This window comes from Anomaloglossus baeobatrachus, chromosome 11 (genome assembly GCF_048569485.1).
Source record: "Anomaloglossus baeobatrachus isolate aAnoBae1 chromosome 11, aAnoBae1.hap1, whole genome shotgun sequence".
Classification (NCBI taxonomy): domain Eukaryota; kingdom Metazoa; phylum Chordata; class Amphibia; order Anura; family Aromobatidae; genus Anomaloglossus; species Anomaloglossus baeobatrachus.
The window spans coordinates 37,400,551-37,427,181 of NC_134363.1; the positions used below are offsets into that span (position 1 = coordinate 37,400,551).

General features: G+C 46.8%; 1 protein-coding gene and 1 long non-coding RNA gene across 2 annotated transcripts in view; one reads left to right on the forward strand and one right to left on the reverse strand.

Moving 5' to 3' along the window:
• LOC142256621 (cell adhesion molecule CEACAM7-like) overlaps positions 1-25,560 on the forward strand; it is a 93,088-nt gene extending 67,528 nt beyond the window's left edge. The window contains exons 4-5 of the mRNA XM_075328400.1: positions 22,676-22,721; positions 25,370-25,560. Of these exons, the coding sequence (XP_075184515.1) occupies positions 22,676-22,695 (20 nt within the window). The 3' untranslated portion in view covers positions 22,696-22,721; positions 25,370-25,560. The remainder of the gene's footprint in view (positions 1-22,675; positions 22,722-25,369) is intronic.
• Positions 1,618-8,593, reverse strand: LOC142256117 (uncharacterized). Its single transcript, XR_012727486.1, has 3 exons — positions 7,716-8,593; positions 5,217-5,299; positions 1,618-3,479 (listed from the first exon to the last, which is right to left on the reverse strand). It is a non-coding gene; the product is annotated as an uncharacterized LOC142256117 (long non-coding RNA).
• Positions 25,561-26,631: the final 1,071 nt, after the last annotated feature.

Sequence of the window (26,631 nt, forward strand, 5' to 3'; positions counted from 1 at the left end):
TGAATACTTTGTAGCGCCCCCTTTTGCTGTGATTACAGCTGCAGTCTCTTGGGGTATGTGTCTATCAGTTTTGCACATGGAGAGGCTGAAATTCTCGCCCATTCTTCCTTTGTAAACAGCTGGAGCTGAGTGAGGTTGGATGGAGGCGTTTGTGAACAGCAGTTTTCAGCTCTTTCCACAGATTCTCGATTGGGTTCAGGTCTGGACTGTGACTTGGCCATTCTAACACCTGGATACGTTTATTTGTGAACCATTCCATTGTAGATTTTTCTTTATGTTTGGGATCATTGTCTTGTTGGAAGACAAATCTCCGTCCCAGCCTCAGGTCTTTTGCAGACTCCAACAGGTTTTCTTCAAGAATGGTCCTGTATTTGGCTCCATCCATCTTCCCATCAATTTTAACCATCTTCCCTGTCCCTGCTGAAGAAAAGCAGTCCCAAACCATGATGCTGCCACCACCATGTTTGACAGTGGGGATGGTGTGTTCAGGGTGATGAGCTGTGTTGCTTTTACGCTAAACATATCGTTTGGAATGTGCCCAAATTGATTTTGGTTTCATCTGACCAGAGCACCTTCTTCCACATGTTTGGTGTCTCCAGGTGGCTTGTGGCAAACTTTAGACAACACTTTTTATGGATATCTTTGAGACATGGCTTTCTTCTTGACACTCTTCCATAAAGGCCAGATTTATGCATTGTACGACTGATTGTTGTCCTATGGACAGACTCTCCCACCTCAGCTGTAGATCTCTGCAGATCATCCAGAGTGATCATGGGCCGCTTGGCTGCATCTCTGATCAGTGTTTTCCTTGTTTGAGATGAAATTTTTGAGGGACATCCGGGTCTTGGTAGATTTGCGGTGGTATGATACTCCTTCCATTTCAATATGATCGCTTGCACAGTGCTCCTTGGGATGTTTAAAGTTTTAGAAATCTTTTTGGAACCAAATCCGGCTTTAAGCTTCTCCACAACAGTATCACAGACCTGCCTGTTGTGTTCCTTGGTCTTCATGATGCTCTCTGTGCTTTACACAGAACCCTGAGACTATCACAGAGCAGGGGCATTTATACGGAGACTTGATTACACACAGGGGATTATATTTATCATCATCAGTCATTTAGGACAACATTGGATCATTCAGAGATCCTCAATCAACTTCTGGAGTGAGTTTGCTGCACTGAAAGTAAAGGGGATGAATAATATTGCACGCCCCAATTTTCAGTTATTTATTTTTTAAAAAAGTTTAAAATAAGCAATAAATTTCGTTCAACTTCACAATTTTGTCCACTTGTTGCTGATTCTTCACCATAACATTAACATTTTATCTTTATGTTTGAAGCCTGAAATGTGGGAAAAGGTTGAAAAATTCAAGGGGGCCGAAAACTTTTGCAAGGCACTGTAGTTTATATCTTTTTACAACCCCTCCTTTTTCTTATATATACTCACATTGTTTTGTTTCATATACTAGGCATTTACATTTGGGCTTGCAGACATGTTACTTGAAATATTTGAGTAGATTTCCCTGTCAATCTATCTGGGGAGCACCTACTTTATTCTGTTTCAGATTGTTTGAGGCATAATATAACTACATTCTGTGATACAATATAACAGTTATATATTATAACGTTATTCTGTGATACATACATGTACACCCCACTCTTTGTTTGTTTTCTTTATTAACACATTAACACATCAATTGACATCAGTTGTTACTGTGACGCCCTGGAGAATCCAGGTAGTCACAAATAGGCCCCTGCATAACATCTTCCCACACTTAGGAAACATTCAGCCAACCATTAAACCCTAGTCACCCCCTTAGGGAAAGATAGGCACTCCAGTGGGTGTTGCCAGGCGGTTGGTGCACACCCACCCAGGGGCTTAGACAGCCCAGGGCGGGAAACTAGGAGTGGAGTGTTGAAGTTCAAGTTGAGAGGAGCTGGGGCTAGGTGTAGTCCCAGCAGGAGAGAGCGTTTAAGTTGAACGGTACCAGGGTAGGAGCCCTGGTGCCACTGGCTAGGAGGCAGACGGTGGTCTCCATCAGCAGGAGACAGGAAGACGGCTTAGTGGAACCGAGGTGGACCAGGCCAGGGTTGTAGCCCGCCGGTACCAACACGGGGAACCGACCCGGAAACCGTAGCACAAAGAGGGGTCTCAGACCCTGAAGCCAGAAACCAGAATCAACTGGAGCTGGTTAATTAACCGATTGAGGCCAGGACTAGAGGTTCTGTCCCACCCAAAGTCCCTCATAGAAGACAACAGCCCACCGATTCGGGATAAGAGGTCACCGTCAGGGCCCATAGATCCCACGGGCCAGCGTCTCCTTAGGCCACATCCAGCTGGGAGCGGACTGCTACATTTTACACTGGGAAGTCTTTTTCTAAGTAAACAGTGCAGGAAAAGGATAGAGACCACCAGCCAGGTGGGGGACCCTGAACACAGCCGGCCGTGGCACCGGCCACCATGACCTTGGTTTACCAGAGACTCATGTGTTTGTTTCCAACAGTGAGTACACCAGCACCCCTGCGGTCGCTATCCCCTGCACCACAGCCATCGGGTCCCGGGGCCACCATCCCTGCCCACGGAGAGGTTAACAACTTGCTGCACAACATCTCCCCCGGGTGCCCCGTCACAGCAGCGGTGGTGTCCCAACTCACCACACATTGTGGGAGGTGTCACGAACTTGATATGGCTCAGCCCGTACATATACGTCCTCAAACCCCCTTTTTCATTTGGCATGTCCGCCAGACCCCCGGGTCCGGAGACCCTCGAGCAACCACCCCTGAAGGTCCGGACTCGAGCAGCGCCGGCTGCTGGCACGGGGGCGGCACAATACGAAATAATTTTTGTTGTCCTTTGTTACTGTATGATGTTCTACCCCTTTGTACAACATTTCTCTATGCTAATTTGTATTATTTGATTTGTAAATGATTGTTTATTTGTTTATAAATCTACATTCAGATGGTCCGCTTTGAAAAAGGCCGAAACGTCACTTGTGGCTGAGTGTCTTCCTACAGTATCGTAAGTCTGGTAGACCACCTTGAAGAAGATGTTGAGCGTTTTCCCGTTTCCATTGATCTATTACATCCATCATCAAAGTCTTAAAAATCATAAAGTAAGGTTATTAAACAATGGAAATAGAGGCTGATGACGTAATACTATTAAGCGTTATTTGAACTCCGTAGTTTGCGTCATGAAGTTTAAAGACATTAGGAATCGTCAAGGTTCCATCCCATGCAACAGTGGCAACATGAGAAATGGGGATATATCCTATGAAGGTAGATAGTGTTGGAGATTTTTGTATTTCGGCAATAAATGTGCTCGGATCGACTTCTTTGGATTGGTACCAGGAAACCGCCGTAACGTCGTCTGGATTTACTCCTCCAAGCCTCAATGTAAGGTCTTCACCATCTACGGCCGGGTTTGGCTCTTGTACTATTGTTAGTTGCTGCTCTGTTGGAATCGCCCAAAGACAAACAAAACCTGAAAAAAGGAACAAGTTTTAGTACATTATGTGGATGATCATCAGACCACGGTACAAGTTGCTTTTCTTTTTTCTACATAGTTGACATAATATTCAAATAATACATGCTGTAGCAATGGTATCCCTGCTAGGATGCCGACTAAGGGGTACTTTGCACACTACGACATCGCAGGTGCGATGTCGGTGGGGTCAAATCGAAAGTGACGCACATCCGGTGTCGCTGTCGATATCGTAGTGTGCAAATCCTTTTACATACGATTAACGAGCGCAAAAGCGTCGTAATCGTATCATCGGTGTAGGGTCCAACATTTCGATAATGCAGCGACGGTACGATGTTGTTCCTCGTTACAGCAGGCAGCACACATCGCTGTGTATGAAGCCGCTGGAGCGAGGAACATCTCCTACCGGCGTCCCGGCTGCAATGCAGAAGGAAGGAAGTGGGCGGGATGTTTACGTCCCGCTCATCTCCGCCCCTCCGCTCCTATTGGCCGCCTGCCGTATGACGTCGCTGTGATGCCGCACGGCCCGCCCCCTTAGGAAGGAGGCGGTTCGCCGGCCAGAGCGATGTCGCAGGACAGGTGAGTGCATGTGAAGCTGGCGTAGCGATAATATTCGCTACGGCAGCAATCACAAGATATCGCACCTGCGACGGGCGTGGGGGACTATTGCTGCAGCATCGGTAACACATTGTTACCGATGTTGCAGCGTGCAAAGTACCCCTAAGGCCCGTTTCACATATCTGGCATTTCGCCGGATTACCGGATCCGGCACACTCCAGTACAGTGTAATACAATGACATCACAGCCACCTCCCATCACATGCTGAGCTTGCCGCGATGCCATTGTACTACACTGTACTGGAGTGTTCCGGATCCGGCAATCCGGCAAAATGTCGGATGTGTGAAACGGGCCTTACTCACCACTGCTGCAGGGAAGGGCCCTCCCCCAAAGCTCCATAGCTGCCCATGTGCTTGTCTGACTCCCTGTCTTCCCGAGGCCTGCTCACACCGGCCTTCCTCTCAAAGGGAGGCACCATATATTTAAGGCACCCTCCCACTAGGGGAGGTGCCTGTGCAGTGCTCCTAGTTAGTTAATCTTCCAGTCTGCTAGCTAGTTGTCGGGTGCTGTAATTCCTGCATCCGTCACCTGTACCTGACTTCCCATACCTATGTGTCCCTGCCATGCACACCATACCTGCCTGCCTGTCTGGCTCAGAAATCCTGATAGCACCTGAGACCGTACCTGAGACCGTCACCTATCCTGGGGGTTAGCTGCCACAGTCCCAGTCACTTTCCTGGGAGTAGTACCTGGCATTCGCCTCGCGGTAGGTGCTTAGTTAGGCTTCTCCCACTAAAGGGTAAGCTTGTGGTCCAGTGGGCCCACTACTCCCGCTTGCTGCCTCCACACTAGCCGTGTAAGCATTACAGATGCGTAATTAATCCATAGTGATTGAAATCGCTCATTAGGGATGGAAGAATGGATGTGATTATGGAATATGAACATCATATACCTCTACCCGCAACAAGACAGAGCAGAAAATTACTGCGAAAAGGAGCTCCAACTCTGGAGCGTCCATGGTTCCCCATTAATAACAATGGCCGCCACATCCTTCTAAATTCCCGCGCGATCTGTTCTGCATCGGGAGGTCTTCGAATGATCATTTTTCCTTCATATACATGCATATATTGTATATGAGTTCACTTAAGAAGGCTTCAATGTCTTCAGATCATTCCTTACCAAGCAGTACAAATCCTCTGAAGACTGGAGATGACATATCGGAGACTGTCGTAACTTTCTAGGCTTCAGAAATCTTGACCCGTCTGTAGAAATAAAATAGAAATGTGGAAGTCTTTAATTATGTTTCTTAACACCTTGTATTTCTGGAAATATGACGTAAATAAACAATAAATCTTCGTGACTTGACTCTATCACTTTTTTTTAATTCTTCAAAATAGCATTATAAAATATTTTTTGGGGAATGCCACTATTTTGGGCTTGACAGAATTTATCGAAAACATTTTTTTGAGGATTTTATTTTTAATTTTGTTAAATGGGTGAAATTGCAAAATACTTGTAAGGAGGATAACATAGTGATTGCTAAGGGTTCTACTGATCCCCCCCAAAAACAAAATCCGGTCTAAATGTATAAGAGGTGGCGTATTGTCCCTCCGTCTGCTTCATTCTCTATCACACTGCTGGATTTTGCCCAGCCCCACATATAACCTCCACTCAAGCCCTGTTTTCGGAATCCCAGCAATCAAACCCCCCGAAATCAATAAGTGATCTGCTATATTCTTCATACATCCCCTTTAACTTAAAGGGAAGGTGCCGTCAAAAAAAATAATTTTTCAATAACTGAAAAAATATAAAGTATTAATGTTTTAATGTTATGTTTACATATTATTATTTGTTTTTAATTAAGAAAAATATTTAAAAAAAAAAAAAAGTTTGATATTTTCCACTCTTAAACACTGTGGGGAGCAGCTGCTGAAATCTTAATGCAGAACTACTGTTTAAATATCTCACATTACAGCTGCAGTAAAGTGGGCAGAATCTGCTCTCCTGTGTGTGATGTCACCTCCCCCTCCAATCGGGGGGTTTCCAAACATTCTCCATCATCTGTGCTTGTTGTCAGTGAATATAAACATTCCCCAACATCTCTGCTTGCTGTCAGTGAGTGGAAACCACACATACATAGGGATATATAGCTTGCAGAGCGTCGCTCCTCCTGTGTATGTGTCAAGAGGAGCAACGCTCTGCAGAATGACACAAGCAGTGAGATATACTGTATACCATGCTGCCCCACTGAGCTACTAGAGGGAGAGGCCAGGGGTGAATACACACAAGTGGGGGAGCGGTGGCAGCAGGGGGGAGTTGGTGGTGGTGGGCGCGGAGCGGTTGGGGCTGGGGAGCAGCGACGGCGGTGGAGGACACCATACCGCTACTCACCCACAGTATACTGCGCTGCCCCACTGAGCTGCTAGGAGGAGAGGCCAAGGGTGAGCACACACAAGTGGGGGAGTGGCGGTAGGAGGGGGGGTTGGTGGTGGTGGGCGCGGAGCGGTGGGGGCTGGGGAGCAGCGACAGCGGTGGAGGACACCATACCGCTACTCACCCACAGTATACTGCGCTGCCCCACTGAGCTGCTAGGAGGAGAGGCAAAGGGTGAGCACACACAAGTGGGGGAGTGGCGGCAGCAGGGGGGGGTTGGTGGTGGTGGGCGCGGAGAGGTTGGGACTGGGGAGCAGCGACGGCGGTGGAGGACACCATACCAGTACTCACCCACAGTATACCGTGCTGCCCCACTGAGCTGCTAGGAGGAGAGGCCAAGGGTCAGCACACACAAGTGGGGAAGCGGCGGCAGCAGGAAGGGGGGGTTGGTGGTGGCGGGCGCAGAGCGGTGGGGGCTGGGGAGCAGCGACGGCCGTGGAGGACACCATACCAGTACTCACCCACAGTATACCGCGCTGCCCTACTGAGCTGCTAGGAGGAGAGGCCAGTGAGCACACACAAGCAGGGGGGTTGGTGGTAGCCGGGGAGGTGGGGGCAGATGCAGCGGGGGGGAGTAGCGTACCGATACTCACCAATCCCGGCGGGTGACAGGGGGGAAGCTCCACAAAGACGGCGCTGATCTCCTCCCTTTGCTGTGATATGGACAGCCCAGGGGGTGCATCCAGGTCACAGCAGACGCCTACTCTATGTTAGTCTATAGGGTTGGATCCCGACCACTGTTCTTTATGCACAGGGGCTGCCATAAAGGGGGTGAGTAACTGTCGTTACAAACACCAAATCCAAGATGGCCGCCCCCAGTGTGTCAGTAAAACTAGAATTAAATAAAAACTAAATAAACAGTGCGTTTAATTTTCTATTAAAAATACTTGATTTCATAATCTCTATTATTATTACAAAAATAAAAAAACGCGAGACCTTTCCTTTAAGGCCTTAAAGGGAACCTGTCACCAGATTTGGTCACTATAAGTAGGCTCTTATATACAGCATTATATATTACAACAGAATTTTTTTTTCATACTTGTCCAGCAAACCGGAACATCCACGGGTTTGGTCATCATCACTACTCAGGGATAACCCAACACATTTTAGAAAACATTTTAAAACTGACTATAAAACTTTTCCAGCTACTCCATGCGCATGCATTTACAGCGGCTGCTCATGCTCAAGGCTGACAAACCGCATTCACTTGTTAGAGTACAAAGTATAAAAAGAAATTAGACTCACCGGGGAGACAAGGTCCGTGTGGAGATGGAAGATTCTGCCATATCCGTGAAGATGCTACCATCAGACAAATATATACCCAGAAAAAATCAGGCTGGGCCATGGAGAAGAACAATCGGGGTGTGATCCGTCATGACCGTCATCCCCATTACTCAATACTAATGTATGGTAATGATATCGGGCGAGTCTCATCATTGATGATAGAAACAAAATTGTTGTTTACAAATCCTTAAAGGGCTTGTCCGGGACACTTAATTATAACTTTTTGTTTATGCAAACAATGCAATATGCAGCTACTATATATGGAACTTGTTCGCCAAAAAAGTAGACCACATAGAGATACAACATTGGAAAGATAAAAAAAAGTTCTTGGAAGGCGGGGGTTAAAAAATAATATATGGATTTCAAATGGTGGAAGCTCAAAGTTCAAGCTAAAAAAAGAAAAATAGTGAAAATGTGGTTAAGTCCATGACTAGTATCAAAAAAAGAGACAGCTGCACTCTGAAATGCTAAAGCATGAAAGCCATAAATGTAAGAATATAGATATGCATTACTGCTTAAGGAAATCTAAGAAAAAAATTGAGTTATTTAGCATAAAAAATGGCCATTTTTATATCTGCCCAGTAGCCACGTCATGGCATATCTCATATACTGGGAACCTACACTGAACTGAAGCCTGTTATGATCCGGTAACCGTGAAAGATTACAAAAGAAACCCATTGGTGAAAAAAATCCAAGAACAACAAGTGTAGTTGGAACCTGGGCTGACCACAATCCCCTATCAAACCACACTAGAAATAGCCGTGGAGCGTTCCTAAACACCTAGACGCCTCGTCACAGCCTGAGAAACTAGCTACTCCTCACAGATAGAAATGAGGAAATCTACCTTGCCTCAGAAAAGTCCCCAAAGGAGTAGACAGCTCCAAACATATAAAGATTACAGTGATATTGGAAAACACGATACACAGATAGGAAAAATAGATTAAGCAAAGACGAGGCCCAACTAACTAGATACAAAGGAAAGGAAAGGTAACTGATTGTGGTCAGTACAAAACCCTGCAGAAAAATACCAACCTCCTGATAGTAAAAATGGCCCTTGAGGTCGAACGACCTCACCCCCACTATGTCAAGTACTCTTGTAAATAATGGGAGAACAAAATACCAAAATACACAAAAATACAAAAGTGCAAATAATCAAGTTAGACAGGGAAAAACTCCCTGTTCTTGCAGCAGAGCTGGCAAAGGGGGAACCCCCATGCTCACCACACAAGGGAAAAAACTTCAGCTGCAAGAAAACAGATACAAAACAAAACTAAGAAAAACAACACCCTAAGGTGTAAACCAGAAGACAAGGAAAAACAAACAAACTTATCTGCAGAAGTCTTGCTCAGGGAAACAGAGAAGGACAGAACTCCAAGCCAGGACACTAAGGAAAATGCAATTATAACCGGCACCAGCAAGGCAAAAAGTCCTTTACTTTATACATCAGGCTTGTCTGCAATAGGACTTCCTTAATTCCAAATTAACGCCAACACCTGTCTGAGTCCCAGGCTCAGACTCAGCTCCACTACCATTCCTGGCCACAACAGTGAGCTCAAAAACAGCACCCACACAGGTGACATTCACAACAGAAGCCTCTCTCTGGGTTACAAACCTCCATGTGTATGGGCAAATAGGAATCTGCTACTAGAGAATAAAATCATCTGTGGCTAGTGGGAGAGGGGTCCATGGTCAGAAGGCATGACCCTCATTAATCTAGTCAAAAAGACTGACAACACTTCCAAAATTGCAATGTGAACAGGTGCATAACTGATCCTGACATAAAATGAAAAAAAAAAGAGACAGTTGCACTCTGAAATGCTAATGTATGAAAACCATGACTGTATGATTAGGTACACAATATATGAGGTATGCCTTGACATGGCTACTGGGCAGATATAAAAATGGCCATTTTTGTATGCTAAATATCTCAATTTTTTTCTTAGATTTCCTTTATCAGTAATGCATATTAATATTATTACATTCATGGTTTTCATGTTTTAGCATTTCAGAGTGCAGCTGTCTCTTTTTTTTTTTCATTTTCTGTCATGTTCAGTTGTGCACCTGTTCACATGGCAGTTTTGGGAGTGCCGTCAGTCTTTTTGTCATGACTTATATCAGTCACATCAAATCGGTGGATCCATTTTAACCACTAAGATAAGAATCCAGTCAATGTGCCTGTACTAAAGCCATCATCCAAATGCGGAAGTACAGATGACGTTTCTCTGGGCACCACAGCACCCGCTACTTTATGTTTTTGAGGGTGACTGGTACTCGGCTCACTGGAGGTCCGTCTTCAAAACCTAGCCTCATAGTGGCTCATAGACTAATAATGAAGACCAAGTTACACGCCCCCGAAGAACCATGTGAGCCACACCCCCTTGGTAAAGACCATAAAAATTATCATCAAAGAAAATGTCCCTTTTTCTGGTGGGTTTGAAAATAAAGCTAAAAAAGGAATACTCAGGGGAGCAAAAACTGCCCACTTTTGATCCATTGACAGGTCCTCATTAAGACAAACATCTACTTATGCTTTTTCTTTGCTCTTTCTGATTATTTATTAATTCCTTTCCACCTCATTACATACATTTTCAAAAATATATCCCATTAAGGTGATGTGGGCTCAATATTATACATACAGCCAGGATCCTGCTGTGTAAAACAGCCAAAGCAAAGCCAACTTCAATCTTTGAGGTTTAACCGCTTAGATGCTGCAATCGCTATTGACCATGTCATCAAAATGGTTAACTAAAGGTCAAACATTCCCAATTGACCCCCCCAAAATTATAACTCTTAATTAGATTTGAGCAAAATTTGAATTCACCAAATTACGTGGATATTACTGGGAAATTATGATCTGGGGACGCTTCAGAACATGGAGGACAAAATCAGTCTCCTTCTCCTTCTGGCAGCAGATAATTGACATTGTGAAATCCAGAGTTCATACATTCCCTATTGATAAAAAAACCCATCATTTTGATATGAGGAAAATTTCAATTCACCAAATTACGTGGATTTTACTGGGAAATTTCTTATTATCTGGGCACGCTTAAGAACGTGGAGGACAAAATCAGTCTCCTACTCCTTCTGGCAGAAGATAATTTACATTGTGAAGTCCATACATTCCCCATTGACAAAAAATATATCACTTAGATTTGAGGAAAATTTGAGTTCACAAAATTACATGGATTTTACTGGGAAATTACTTATTATGATCTAGGGATGCTTCAGAACATGGAAGACAAAATCAGTCTCCTTCTCCTTCTGGCAGCAGATAATACACATTGTGAAGTCCAGAGTTCATACATTCCCAATTGAAAAAAAAATATATCACTTAGATATGAGGAAAATATGAATTTACCAAACTACATGGATTTTACTAGGAAATTACTTATGATCTGGGGACAGTTCAGAACATGGAGGACAAAATCAATGTCCTTCTCCTTCTGGCAGCAGATAATTCACATTGTGAAGTCTTCTAAAAACACAAACGTTTATCAAATAACGTAAAAAGTTAATACAAAGAAAAAAGTTGTGTATGAAGATAGTGTAAAATTGTGAACATAATGTATGGCCTATATAATTAACACCAATTTGCGTAAAAAAAAATAAATAAATTGTTTTTATTCTTCCTGCTAATAATAAAGTTGCTTAACAATAATTGCTTAATGACAAAAAATCCCCAAACTGTAGTTTTGGTCATTTTCACCCATCTAAAGCCAGTATAGAGGAACAGCTCAAGCCTGATCTATCATTACATGGGGCAGGGACTACAGAGGATGTATAACAATACTCACTGTAAATGCTGTATATGATATCCTCTGTGCACCGTATTGAGAGCTCCAGAAGCAGGGGGCCCCTTTTTTGGGGTCAAGGCCCTGAGCATTTGCCCAGTCTGCCCCCCATAAATCTGGCCCGGATTACACTTCTGGCCTATGTGATTAATTCTCTTCCCATCGATGATCCTTCTTATATAACATGGTGGCCTCCATTATAGGAGTTTCCTCTGCAGCTCGTATATAGCAGCTTCACCATCAACCATCATTTCGAGCCAAAATATCAAGTTGCATTAGTGAAAAAATTCTGTGGATGAGATGCTGTAGGCTAGATATATTACTGTGCAAAAGTGTTTGCCCCCTTCCCAATTCCTTTTGTTAAATTGTCTTTAATATTAGAAGAGGAAAACCCAAGTGAACACAAAATACTGTTTTTAAATGAGGATTTTATTTATTGATGGAAACATACTGTTCAACCCCATGTGAAAACGTAACTGCCCCATAGAGAATGATTAAAGCCCTGGATGGCCATTTGGAGGTTCCAATTTTAGCTGCAATTATAGGATCCCATTCTCGGAGTAGGGGGGTGTCCCAGTGGTTGGACCCCAGAGATCGGCAAGGTTTCCTTTATCCCGTGGACAAGTGATAAACTCCTGAGTTGGGATGACTCCTTTATAGGATGCAGCAGATTGGAGGTTGGGTATCGAGACGTTTGTGCCCACCATTATAAACATATGTTAGAAGGGTTTTTCTATCCTTAGAAGAGGCCATCTGATAGAGGGGTCCAGCACCTCCATCGATCAGCTTTAGTAAAGGCCATCAATATCAGATCAGAGGACTCCGGCACTTCTGCCCATCAGCCTTAGAACTGGCCATCAATATCAGATCAGAGGGGTCCAGCACCTCCAGCAATCAGCCTTAGCAGAAGCCATCAATATCAGATTACTGTGGTCCAGCACCTCCACCAATCAACTTTAGTAGAGGCCATCAATATCAGATCAGAGGGGTCTGGCACCTCCACCGATCAGCCTTAGCAGTGGCCATGAATATCAGATTAATGGGATCCAGCACTTCCACTGATCAGCCTTAGTAGTGGCCATTAATATCAGATCAGGGGGGTCTGGCACCTCAACCAATCAGCCTTAGTAGTGGCCATCAATATAAGACCAGAGGAGTCTGGCATGTCCACCAATCAACCTTAGTAATGGCCATCAATATCAGATTAGAAGGGTCCAGCACCTCCACCAATCAGCCTTAGTAGAGACCATCAATATCAGATCAGAGGGGTCCAGCATCTCCACCGATCAGCCTTAGTAGAGACCATCAATATCAGAGCCATGAGATTCGGTACCTCCACCAATCAGCCTTGGTAGTGGCCATCAATAACAGATTAGAAGGGTCCAGAACCTCCATTGATCAGCCTTAGTTGTAACCATAAATAACAGATCAGAGGCTTCTACTAAGGCTGATTGGTGGAGGTACCGGATCCATGAGATCTGGTACCTCCACCAATCAGCCTTAGTAGAAGCCGTCAACATTAGATGAGAAGTGCCTGGCTTCTCCACCAATCAGCCATAGTTGAGGCCATCAAAATCAGAACAGAGGGGTCTCGCACCTCAACCAATCAGTCTTAGGCGGGCTTTACAAGCTGCGACATCGCTAGCATCGATGCGGCCGGCCAATAGAAGCGGAGAGGCGGAGATGAGCGGGACGTAACATCTCACCTACTTCCTTCCTTCCGCATTGCCGGTGGACGGAGGTAAGGAGATGTTCGTCGCTCCTGTGGTGTCACACATAGCGATGTGTGATGCCGCAGGAACGAGGAACAACATCGCTAAAAAGCAGGCAACGATTTTTGGTTTTAGGACGACCTCTCCAAAACCAACGATTTTTGCCTGTTTTGCGATCGTTTAAGGTCGCTCGTACATGTCGCACGCTGTGGTGTCGCTAACGGCTCCGGATGTGCGTCACAAACACCGTTGTTAAATCGTTGGTAAGATCGTTGGTGAGTCACACAGTCATTTTCCCAACCACTTTAGCAACGATGCAGCGACCTGCATAACAATCTCGTTGGTTCTTGGGACCCTGTCACATAGCAGCTATGTCACGATTCTGACCTCGAATATGGCCGCAGTGTTTGACGCTGTGAGCCACGTAGGCGTGCATATGCGTCGCCTTTTCCACACCCCTCCGCTCCGATTGGTGGCCAATACTGCGTTCTGATTAGGCGGCTAGCCTAGAAGGCAACTTTGTATCGCTTCATCCTTTGTCCCTTTTTGAGCCTTGCTTTGAGGATAGAACCTGCGACTCCACCCAGATTCATTCGTACTTTGTTCCCGGTAGCTTACTTGCTTTTCGGATCGAAGCTGCATCTGCACCCGGATTCATCCCTCCTTTGTTCCCGAGTGTTTGCTTTGAGGATCGAAGCTGCGATTCCACCAGGATAAGGTACCCACACATCAGCGTTTTTCTGCCGCACTTGCAGATCCGACATAAGGGCAATACAGTACTTTACAGTTCAAAGACAGTGTGGCAAGCCCCGGTCACATGCTGTCACATGCTCTGGTCACGACCAAAAGAAGAAAAAAGCACCGCATATGCATAAGGGGCACGCCAACTGTAGTGGGTGGGCCTACCCCCTACCAGTCTAGCATAGTTAACCCGGTACTGTTGTTATTAAAAATGTTTTTACTAGTGTTATATGATGTGTTAGGGCACCCCCTAGTGGCCGGGTGGGACGGCTGTTGCCACCGGGGAGGAGGAGTCGGCCGTATATCTAGGGAAGGTCTGATTGTGTGTGGGAGAGAGGATCCGGGTCAGCGGAGAGTGAACATCTGGAGCGGCAAGTGCGATTGTGTGAGCGGAACATCAGGGGACACCGGAGATAAGGAGGTGGACGTAACCTCAGAGCCTATTCTGCCGGTGTGGGTCCGGTGTATGCTTGGCTGAAGAGTGGGAGCCCCGGAGGAAGAAGAGTACTCTGGGCATATCCTCACCAGAGGGTGCGTTTGGGCAGGTTGTCCCCAGCTCCACTAATATTGCCGTAATCCGCTGACCGGAGTGTTTTATCGGTGTGAGTGTGGAACAGTGAGATCCGGGACAGCAGTGTGTGCACTTCGGGCAGAGCGTGAGCGGAACAGCGGGGGACACCGGAGATAAGGAGGTGGACGCAACCTCAGAGCCTATTCTGCCGGTGTGGGTCCGGTGTATGCTTGGCTGAAGAGTGGGAGCCCCGGAGGAAGAAGGGTACTTTGGGCATATCCCCACCAGAGGGTGCGATTGGTCAGGTTGTCCCCAGCTCCACTGAAAGTGTCTGCAACTGCCTGGTTTTCTTGTTCTGTCTGTGGTCCGGATTATTTGACTGTGCCAAATAAATGTTCTCTTTTATTGCATTCCACTCCTGCCTGAAGACTCTTTGTGTACTGGAGAACGAAGACACTGACACACACTGTTTTAATCTTAAAGAAGTGATGAAGCCAGGGACGTGCCTGAACTATAGTGCTGCCACGACTACACAGCCAGAGGCCTCCCTGGCCGATTCCTTCATGTGGCGTAGTCGGCAGGATCCGAGTCCCTTGCCGGAGAACCAGGAGTCGGAAGACCAAGTAGTGCCTGAAGCACGGAATTCGGACTATGAAAGAAGATTTCCAGTCCCATGGTGGGAGGAAGAAGTGCCCAAGGCGTTGGACCGGGGACAAGATGGCGGCAAGATGGCCGTCGTCTGTGAAGATAACGAAAGCGCGCGAAAAGTTGGCGCCGAAAGAAGAGCCTGGGGCTGGCTGGTGCCGAAGAAGAAGCACAGAGTACTCCGCCCAAAGAGGGGAGGCGTCAGCCCCAGGGCAGTGAAGAAGAGGAAAAAGTACCTCAGCGGAGGAGCCAAGATGATGCGTGAGGCTGGGGGTGGAGTCCGTTTAAAAGCGGGAAACGAAGACCCGCCTCCACTTCCTCCAGTCTCAGCGTCGACACCACCGCCATTACCAGCGATTCTGTTGAGAACCGAGATGGAGAACTTTGGGCAACCTGCGGAGTTGGCGACGACTATGGCCCTCATCAGCCTTGGCCGAGGCCGACCCCGGTTCGCCCCTGCGAGCGAGGCCGCGATAGCGGATCTTCCCATTGGGCCGGGAGGCTCTACAAGACCGGACAAGGTCTCTTGGAAGACCTCATGGGACGCTCAAACCGGGAGCACCATTACAGAGGTGAAGGCGACCTATGCTACCCCGCCCATGCCAAGCCGTCCGGGGGTTGCTGCTTTCCCATGGGACACCCCGCAGCTTAACGCCGCCGCCACACCATTTGTCCCGGCGCCAGAGTCGGCCGAGGAGTTAGCCGGGCGTCTAGAGGAGGACCACCTGGGTTTCTTCTGGGACCCAGTCATCGCCCCGCCGGAGAAGTCGCACCCCGGTGTTCCGCCCTCGAAGCCTGACCCCGTCCAGGAACGGCTCCTGGCTGAGACCATTGTCCGGGAAATGCTGTCCGGTTCCGGTGGCGAGAAGTTAGCCCAGCAGTTTGTGACCGGGGTGGTAGTCAAGTTTAATCAGCAAGAGGGATACGGCTTCATCCGAGAAGTAGAGACCGGGGATGATTATTTTTATAACCGGGTTCATCTCGATGTCGAAGGACTCCCTAAGCGACTGCACACCCTTTGGCCGGGCGAAAAAGTCACCTTTCTGCCGGATGCCGGTAGCCGCGGCCTGTTTGCCGTCTGTGTCTCCCGCACGCCGACCCCCCGGGAAGCGGAGCAGTGGCAGGAGGAGATTGAGTGGGAGGAGCAGCAAGAGCGGCGCCGGAGTCACGCTAGGCCGAGTCTGTCTGAGCCCTCTCACCCCAGGCGCATCAAGGCTGCCATCCCAGAGGCAGCGGCTGAACCGACCCCCGATCCGGAGAGGGTTCCAGCCGTGGTAGCGGTGACGCAAAATGTCAACAACAAACCGGTTTTCATGCTGGACGCGTCGCCCGCCGCGCCACCACCGTCCCGGGCAGAAACGCCATCACCGCCAAGAGGAGCTGCAGCAGCTGTGCCGGAGGAACCGTGCTACGCTCCGGTGTCTTTCAGGCGAATCCGCCGCCAGCCGGGACAATCTCTGGGGGCCTACATCCAGGCTCAAGCGGAAGAATGGAAGAAAGCTTGGCCCCCAGAGTAAGCTGTTCACTCCAGCACCTGTAAAGACCGGTGTTGTTTAAACCGGCAGAAGGTTTCTCTTGTTGTTCAAAAGTTTTACGGGCCTGTTGCCCTCCAGCAAAGACCGGGAGTGCTATTGAAGCCTCCGGGCACCTCCAGCAAAGACCGGGAGCGCTACTGAAGCCTCCGGGCACCCATCTAAGACCGGGAGCGCTGTTGAGCCTCCGGGCGCCCATCTAAGACCGGGAGCGCTGTTGAGCCTCCGGGCGCTATCCAGAGACCGGGAGCGCCGCTGCGCCATCAAGCGCCCCTCAAGACCGGGAGCGCCGCTGAACTGGTGCCGCTGTTGAGGACTGACCCAAAAAGGTTTTTATGTGTTTATGTGTTTAAGAGCCTTGCCGGGAGGCTCGGATTTTAAGAGGGGAGGCATGTAGTGGGTGGGCCTACCCCCTACCAGTCTAGCATAGTTAACCCGGTACTGTTGTTATTAAAAATGTTTTTACTAGTGTTATATGATGTGTTAGGGCACCCCCTAGTGGCCGGGTGGGACGGCTGTTGCCACCGGGGAGGAGGAGTCGGCCGTATATCTAGGGAAGGTCTGATTGTGTGTGGGAGAGAGGATCCGGGTCAGCGGAGAGTGAACATCTGGAGCGGCAAGTGCGATTGTGTGAGCGGAACATCAGGGGACACCGGAGATAAGGAGGTGGACGTAACCTCAGAGCCTATTCTGCCGGTGTGGGTCCGGTGTATGCTTGGCTGAAGAGTGGGAGCCCCGGAGGAAGAAGAGTACTCTGGGCATATCCTCACCAGAGGGTGCGTTTGGGCAGGTTGTCCCCAGCTCCACTAATATTGCCGTAATCCGCTGACCGGAGTGTTTTATCGGTGTGAGTTTGGAACAGTGAGATCCGGGACAGCAGTGTGTGCACTTCGGGCAGAGCGTGAGCGGAACAGCGGGGGACACCGGAGATAAGGAGGTGGACGCAACCTCAGAGCCTATTCTGCCGGTGTGGGTCCGGTGTATGCTTGGCTGAAGAGTGGGAGCCCCGGAGGAAGAAGGGTACTTTGGGCATATCCCCACCAGAGGGTGCGATTGGTCAGGTTGTCCCCAGCTCCACTGAAAGTGTCTGCAACTGCCTGGTTTTCTTGTTCTGTCTGTGGTCCGGATTATTTGACTGTGCCAAATAAATGTTCTCTTTTATTGCATTCCACTCCTGCCTGAAGACTCTTTGTGTACTGGAGAACGAAGACACTGACACACACTGTTTTAATCTTAAAGAAGTGATGAAGCCAGGGACGTGCCTGAACTATAGTGCTGCCACGACTACACAGCCAGAGGCCTCCCTGGCCGATTCCTTCACCAACCACAGTATAAATAGTAATGTACAAAAAGCTTTATTCAACACGTGAAATTTTAAAAGCACTAAAAAGACATGAAGAACAACACACTCGGAGCCGGGCTAAGCCCACATATAACCATGGCCATGGTGAACAATAGACAAGATCACAATGATCCTATTAGACATGCATAATGATATATACAACACAAAAAGGTGGTGAGAAACCCTGTGGGAAACTACAATGGGTGGCTGGAAGTTGCAAAAGATGTAAACAATGCAGTAAGGTACAGCAATGACTAATACATGTAAAGTTAATATATAGTAGCTACACACTGCAAATAGAGAGCAACATTAAATGGGGGGCGGCGTCTGTGAAGAAGGTATAATAATACATATACAATGGTACAGGTATATCAATGTGGTCAAGGCAGAGCTGGGGGAAAGCAAGAACATCTATCCGCAATTATAGAGAAATGCCCTGCCTGTGAAGCAAATATGTACTGGACTGTACACCATACAGGTAACCAGGCCGGGTACTAAACCCCAGCAATGCCAAAGGATAATATAAAATTTGTACGAATGTATAAGTTCCTATAGATAGAATGGACACAAGAGGCCAAATAACAAATTGGCAAGTGCCCACATACCACACAGAGACCCAAATACCAATGGTTAACTGCTTAAATAGCCATAAAGAGCAGCAGCCCCACACGTGGATGATGACACACAGGGTACAAAAACACCATGGACCAAGGGGGTGACGAGCCCTGACTCAGAGTGGGAAGCCCCACGCGTATCGCTGCCGCAGCAGCTTCATCAGGGAAAGTAAAGACCTGTTGAACAGAGGCATATAAATAATACAACGAATATAGACACAAGTACACTCACCTGTGCTTGCAAACGCCAAGAGATGATGATCGCCGCCGAGCACTATGCCTGCGCATGCGCAGTGCGGTATTGGACGGGAAGACATGAAGATCAAAAAGGACTGAACAGTCAGATGCATGTGCGCACACGCAAACCGATGCGCGGTTCACATATAGATGAGACACAAAGTGTCAAGCTGAGTAGCGTGTATAGCGCGGTAATACGCATGCGCAAGGTATATGAAAGGCCACAAGTAGGTAGAGCCGCCCCCAAGCAATATATACCAACAGGAGGGCACATTGATGAAATTCAGAATACGGACACTTATAGATATAGAGTATGGAGATGCTCTTAAAGTTTTTTATGAACGATTGATCAATAGTTACAGAGTAAAAATAGTAGCATCAAGAAGATACATACACCACATGGGTAAGAGTCAAGGAGGATCATAAATAAAGCAGGGGGAGTTTTTGTCATAGCCGTTAGAATAAGGGATAAAATATCCCTATCAACACCTGTGCGGCATGCAACAGCACCATAGGTGAGCAAGAGATGTATGTGTGTACATGAAAATACGCACATATGTATGCGCAGACACACACGCGCAGTATCATGGAGCCACGCATGCCCATGTACATACAAACGCATAGATGCACTATCCTGTTAGGCATGTTTTCGCCCATGCACGTGGCCGTGCACAGGGAAGCCCCCATGATGGCATATAATAGGAGCATAGCACAGCATGGATAAACCAGTCCAACACCTTTGTAATAAAACAAAAGGAAGAGGGAAAGCAAAATAGATTCCTGCCACACATGAGAGAAGTTTATGAAATTAAGAAACATCACAAATGGCAGAGGTGCAGCCAGTACTTATAGTGAAGAAAGCAGGTAAGCTATCACTAGTCATGCATAGGGACATGAACCAACCACTGGGGCAAGAGTAAACCGAGAGCCCATGTACGTAAATAGGCGTATGTGTACACGCATATGTGTATACATGTAGGACCGCATGTGTATATGAATATCCATATACACGAAATACAAGCGTGTAGACGGACCAACACACTATAATAGGTACGGGGCCCCCCAAGGTTATCAATGGTTGGGGCATTGTATACCATAAATTAACCAATCTAAGGCCCTCAGATGAAACACAGACGGGCGATAATCGAACCCATAGAGCAGAACACATATCTGTGTGATGATGCTAGGGTGAGGATCTGAAAATATAGGGACCCAGTTCATATCAACATGGTGTGGCGCCACCCTGTACCCCCAGGATAGCAAGTATAAGAAGAAACACCCACTGATCACAAATTTAAGGATATCCATTGCATCTCTTAAGGCCCGTATAACCCAACTGCGTGTGGCCACCAAAGGAAATAACCAATGTGTAGAACCACATGCAAAAAAAGGGGGGGAGGAAACCGGCCTAAGAGTGGCATACAACAGCCGTCAATGCCATGATGTTCATATAGGCATGTGGGCAATGACCAGAAGATGCCGACACAAGGGCATATAGAAGACGTCTAATGTGTAGGAGCAGAGTCTGTACACAGGAACGCAAGAATCCGTGAATACCAAAAACCAGGTGTAGAGTCAATGTCACATGTGGGCAAGGGATAGATCGCAAGAGTCCATGTGTATCCAGTTACAATAAATTCCTTAGAGATTCCAGAGGAGAACGCCATATGTGGTAGAAATAAGAGATGAAGACATTGGAGTCCATAATGGATGTTAGATGAACTGTGAGCTGTGAAGCAGTCGTGGTCCAAGGCCGGGATGGAACCCAATATTCGACGTGAAGAGGGTTAATGAACCTATAAAGGATGAAAAGAAGGAGAGGAGAGCATCAACCCAAAAAAACAGTAAACAAAAGCTCCTCATTCAGGCCGATCGGGGCAACCGAATGCAGTTTAAAAATCCAGCGAGACTCGTTCTGAAGGAGCCACTTTGTACAAGAACCACCCCTGGCAGTACTGGTATACTTTTGAAGTCCATAAACGCGGGTACCACGAGGGTTACCACGATGATGGGACAAAAAATGTGCAGCCACCGAAGTCAATGATTTACCTTTCTTTAAATCAGAGGCCGCCAAGTTGATTGTAGAAAAATGCTTTTGGATCCTTTTACGCAGTTCTTGTGTTGTCTGTCCAACGTATAGTTTATTACAGGGACAGACCATGCAGTAAATGACATTCCTACTTTTGCAGTTGATATAGGTGTGGATATGGTGGTCCGTAGAGTCCTGGGGATTATGGAACACATTATAGGTGGAATTCATGTAACCACAAACATTACAGTCCCCGCATGGAAACGAACCCCTCAGGGTGATACCACGCTGGAGCTTCTGTGTAGGTCTGACAAAATGACTACGTGTCAAAAGGTCCTTCAAACTTGGTGCTCGTCGGGCGGTAAGTAAGGGAAATGGAGCCGTAACCGGGGCCGTTTGTAGATCAGTGGTCAGGATAGGCCAATGTTTACGTAAAATCCCTCTTACCTTATCCCACTCATTGTTGTACGTGGTGATAAACCTCACGTGGTTGTCCTTAGGTCTAGAAAAATTATAACTTACCCAGTTGCACTTTCTAAACTGGAGTGGCAAACTAATACTCATTCTTTTAACTATATTTTAATTCTTGATCAGAGCTTAAGGTTATCAAGGCCTCAATTCACATGACATATTATTAATCAGTCGTCCGTTCAGGGGGACTTGAATCCCCAGTAGAATGGAGCGGCAGCGCACATGTGACCGCCACTCCATTCATTCCTTATCAAGCAGCTGAGGTCTGCACTTGCCTTTATTTTCCAGCAGTACCATAGTAGATAAATGGAGCAGTGAAATACGGATCCCAGCACTCAGACCCCCACTGATAAGCAAATTATTATAACATATGCTAACTGAAAATTCCCTTTAAGCTACGGGAATTCTATGTACATTAGTGACATTTTATTACTTTTTTTTTAATAATGACGACCCAGCCTTACTGCTGCCAATAGCGAGGGTCAGCACCTGGCAATTTGGATGTTGGTGACTGCATCTTCTTTCACTTGGATCTTTCATGTTTGTGGTGATGGACTTCCGAATATTTCTCCCAATGTTCACGCTGTGCACCTTAGTAAATCTGCCAGAAGCATATTCATTTCATATTATAACTAAGAAGCCAAGGTTGTTGCATATAACACAACAAATAATGATTCTGCTCTTAATCGCCATGTGTGTATTATATATATAGCTTATATTTTGCTGCACTTTTTTATATATATATAATTTTAATTTATTTGAGTAATTTTACACTCATTTTATACGATACGCTTAACATGCACGATCAGTTAACGAGATTTACACCATTGAGGACCGTTTTTTTATTTTTTAATTTGCATTGAAATGCATGTGTTAGGAGTTAAAATCATTTTTTCAGTTTGGTTTAATTAAAAACAATTTTTATCTTTTTTTTTTTTTACACGCTGACGAGTAAACTGAGAATCAGTCAGTGAGCTCGTTCTGGGTTTGTAACTCTTTTATTAGCCTTATATTTTCTGAGCGCCTCTAAGATGATTTATGACCCCCAAATTTCAGTTTGTCTCACCCGAGAAGAGCTCAGAATTGAGTAATAAGTGAGGTTTATATCTGATTAGAATGAGCTCACTGACTTATTCTTAGTTAACTCATTCAGCAGGCCATAGAAAGCAAACTATGCAAAATGTTAAGTGAAACCTAATTGTAAAAATGTTTTACCCCCCCAAATGCATAGTATATACGAAGTGAAATAATCACCACTTCTCCCTCTGTGACCATGTACATGTATTTATGTTTTAGCCCATGGCCAGGTGATATGAACCTCTAAAAGGAAAAAAAACAAAAAGTAAGTAATGATTCGTATATGTCTACGACTACTAGAGCTCAGTACCAGTAGGTGGTCTGATATTAGGTTGAACTTCATAACGCAGAATACAGCCATTCTAGAATTTTTTTAAAGTAAGTACACCAGCCTCATCAGGTCTAATAGATCTATTTAATAACTTATTAGTAGCCCTTTTTTGAGATCGGACTAGAGGGTTTAACGTTCACTCCCCCCAAGCATCAGACACCTGAGACCCTTCTGTCAGTTCTCTCTAAGCTGTTTATTGACCACTTTTTGGGAGGTACTAACTACTGCATACAAGGAACACCTCACAGGAAGTGCCGTACACCGGTCATATTCCACCAAGTCCCATTGTATCCCTGAAACGCCCCACAAGATCCGTCGTAAAACACCCACAAGATGTGCCGCATCCCTGAAACATCCCACGAAATGTGTTATACTCCTTGGAACGCTACACGAGATGCTCCGTATCCCGGGAACACCCCACAGGATGCTCCGCATCCTGGAAATACACCACCGGATGCTCAGTATCCTGGGAACACCCCACAGGATGCTCCGTATCCTGGAAACACCCCACAGGATGCTCAGTATCCTGGGAACACCCCACAGGATGCTCAGTATCCTGGGAACACCCCACAGGATGCTCAGTATCCTGGGAACACCCCACAGGATGCTCAGTATCCTGGGAACACCCCACAGGATGCTCAGTATCCTGGGAACACCCCACAGGATGCTCAGTATCCTGGGAACACCCCACAGGATGCTCAGTATCCTGGGAACACCCCACAGGATGCTCAGTATCCTGGGAACACCCCCACAGGATGCTCAGTATCCTGGAAACACCCCACAGGATGCTCAGTATCCTGGAAACACCCCACAGGATGCTCAGTATCCTGGAAACACCCCACAGGATGCTCAGTATCCTGGAAACACCCCACAGGATGCTCAGTATCCTGGAAACACCCCACAGGATGCTCAGTATCCTGGAAACACCCCACAGGATGCTCAGTATCCTGGAAACACCCCACAGGATGCTCAGTATCCTGGGAACACCCCACAGGATGCTCAGTATCCTGGGAACACCCCACAGGATGCTCAGTATCCTGGAAACACCCCACAGAATGCTCAGTATCCTGGAAACACCCCACAGGATGCTCAGTATCCTGGGAACACCCCACAGGATGCTCAGTATCCTGGGAACACCCCACAGGATGCTCAGTATCCTGGGAACACCCCACAGGATGCTCAGTATCCTGGGAACACCCCACAGGATGCTCAGTATCCTGGGAACACCCCACAGGATGCTCAGTATCCTGGGAACACCCCACAGGATGCTCAGTATCCTGGGAACACCCCACAGGATGCTCAGTATCCTGGGAACACCCCACAAGACTCTCCGTATCCCGGGAACACCCCCACAGGATGTGCCACATCCCTGTTGATCGTCCCACAAAATGTACCATACTCCTTGGAACACAACACAAGATGCTCCATATCCCTTGAACACCCTGTAGGGTGATCCGTATCTAGGAATACCCCACAGGATGCTCTGTATCCTGGGAAATCCCCACCAGATGCTCCATATCACAGAACACCCCTACAGGATGATCCGTATCCCGGGAACACCTCACAAGATCCGCCGTACCCCGTGAACAATTCCACAGGATGCTGCATATCCCGGAAACTCCTCAACATGATGTTCAGTATCCTGGGAACACACCACAGGATGCTGCAAATCCCGTGAGGACTCCACAAGATGCGCTTTACCGTGGGAGAACTTCAGAAGATGGGCTGTACCCCCGAGAACACCCCACAAGATGTGTCGTATTCTCTGGAACATCCCATAAGGTCAGTATCTCAAAAAAACCCTACAAGACCCGTCATATCCTGGAAACGCCCAACAAGATGCTCCATATCCCCTAGAACATTCCACAAGATGCACCATATTCTAGGAACACCCCACAGGATGCGACATATCCGGGGAACACCCCACAATATGTGCATTATCCCCTGTAACACCCCACAAGATGTGCCTTATCCTGAGAACACCCCACAGGATGTTTTGTCTCCGTCCTTGCACTTCCCCATTTTTCATGCGTTCCGCTCATCGCCTCCAATAATTGACTGTTCACTCGCTGCCTGATACATCCCGCTACTTTATCAATGCCATTGTGACAAGAAAATGCGAGCTGATCACTTCACTTATCCGTGGTTTTAATGTTATGGCTGATTTCCTTATGTTTATACCTTTTTAATACCTTAGTAACGAAGCATAGTTTTATTGTCTACCGTAGCGTTAGTTTCCAGAATCCCCCTGGCACAGTGACCTCCGTGCTCGCCAATACACGGGCGTTGCGTCCTGTGTGGCGTGTCTATAGGAACCTGGCGATCACTTGTCCTCCACCTGCATCGTGCTACCATTATAGGATTAGGGAAAGCGGGAAGGAAATGTGAACACAAAAATAAGTAATGTAATGGGTATAAAGCTAAAATAACAAAGGTCTGGCTGTTTGGTGTGAGGGGGGAGGGGTTCAGGCAACTTTCCGGAAAGTCCACAAGGCAAACGACAAAATTTGCACCAAGTCATGTTGAAGATCTGGCAGAAATGCTCAATTTTAGTTGGTAATTGATTGTTTTGTCATTGCAGGGACCTATGAAAAACACTTGAAGACGTGTACATGGATGTACAGTTCCCTGTGCCATACTGTGTTTAGAAAGTGTGATCATCCACGTATCCTCCGCAGTTGTCCTGTTGTACAGATTTGCATGTTGTCGCATTTTATCCTTGTATTTTTCTTATATTGCATTTCTAATTAAAAACAATAAATCGAGAAATGGATCACGGTGTTATCGTGTTGTTACACATGCCTGTCCCTTCTTCACTTCTTCCCCTCACTTTCTTGGACGACTATCATCCTACAGCAAAGACTTGGTATGTTGGGTTATTTTTGGGTTAATTTTTTTTTTTGTCAAGCTGCAGCCATTATAAAGGTTATATCATGAATATTTTTTTTGCCATAAAGGTCGGAAAGGCTCTTAAGAACTGGTGAAAAAGTGTTTTTGAAGTTAGAAACTAAGAAATAAATCAGTCTCCTTCCCCATCTGGCAGCTGACATTTTAGTCCCTTGCTTCTCCACACACTGCTACAGAGCTCAACTTTTCTTGACAAGCATCTGTTTGTATTGGCAGATTCGCAGTGATCAGGGGATCATTATACAGAGACCTTCTTATGGGGAGGGGATGTACACATTACCGTCATTATAAACACAGTTGGCTCCATATTATGTAAGTAAATGTTGTGACCTAGTTTCCTGGTACTTACATGTTATGCAAGCTCCGAACCTCAAAAGATCTCTTCTCCTTCCTATAATCTCCTCTTCCCACAATTGCATCCAAGATTTCTCCTGCGCCTCCCCCATACTCTGGAACGCTCTACCCCAACACATCAGACTCTCACCTACTGTAGAAACCTTCAAAGGGAACCTGAAGACACACCTTTTCCGACAAGCCTACAACCTGCAGTAACCCACAGTCCACTACACTGCATGACCAGCTTTGCCCTCCCCTACTGTGTCCTCACCCATCCCCCTCACCCCACTATACTGCTGCACGACCACCTCTACCCCATCTACTGTGTCCTCACCCATCCCTCTTACCCCACTATTCTGCTGCACAACCTGTGCTACTCCCACCTACTGTATCCTTACCCAACCCCTCACCCCACTATACCGCTGCACAACAAGCTCTGCCCTCACCTACTGTATCCTCACCCATCCCCCTCACTCCACTATACCGCTGCACAACAAGCTCTGCCCTCACCTACTGTATCCTCACCCATCCCCCTCACTCCACTATACCGCTGCATGACCAGTTCTGCCCCATCTACTGTATTCTCTCCCATCCCCCTCAC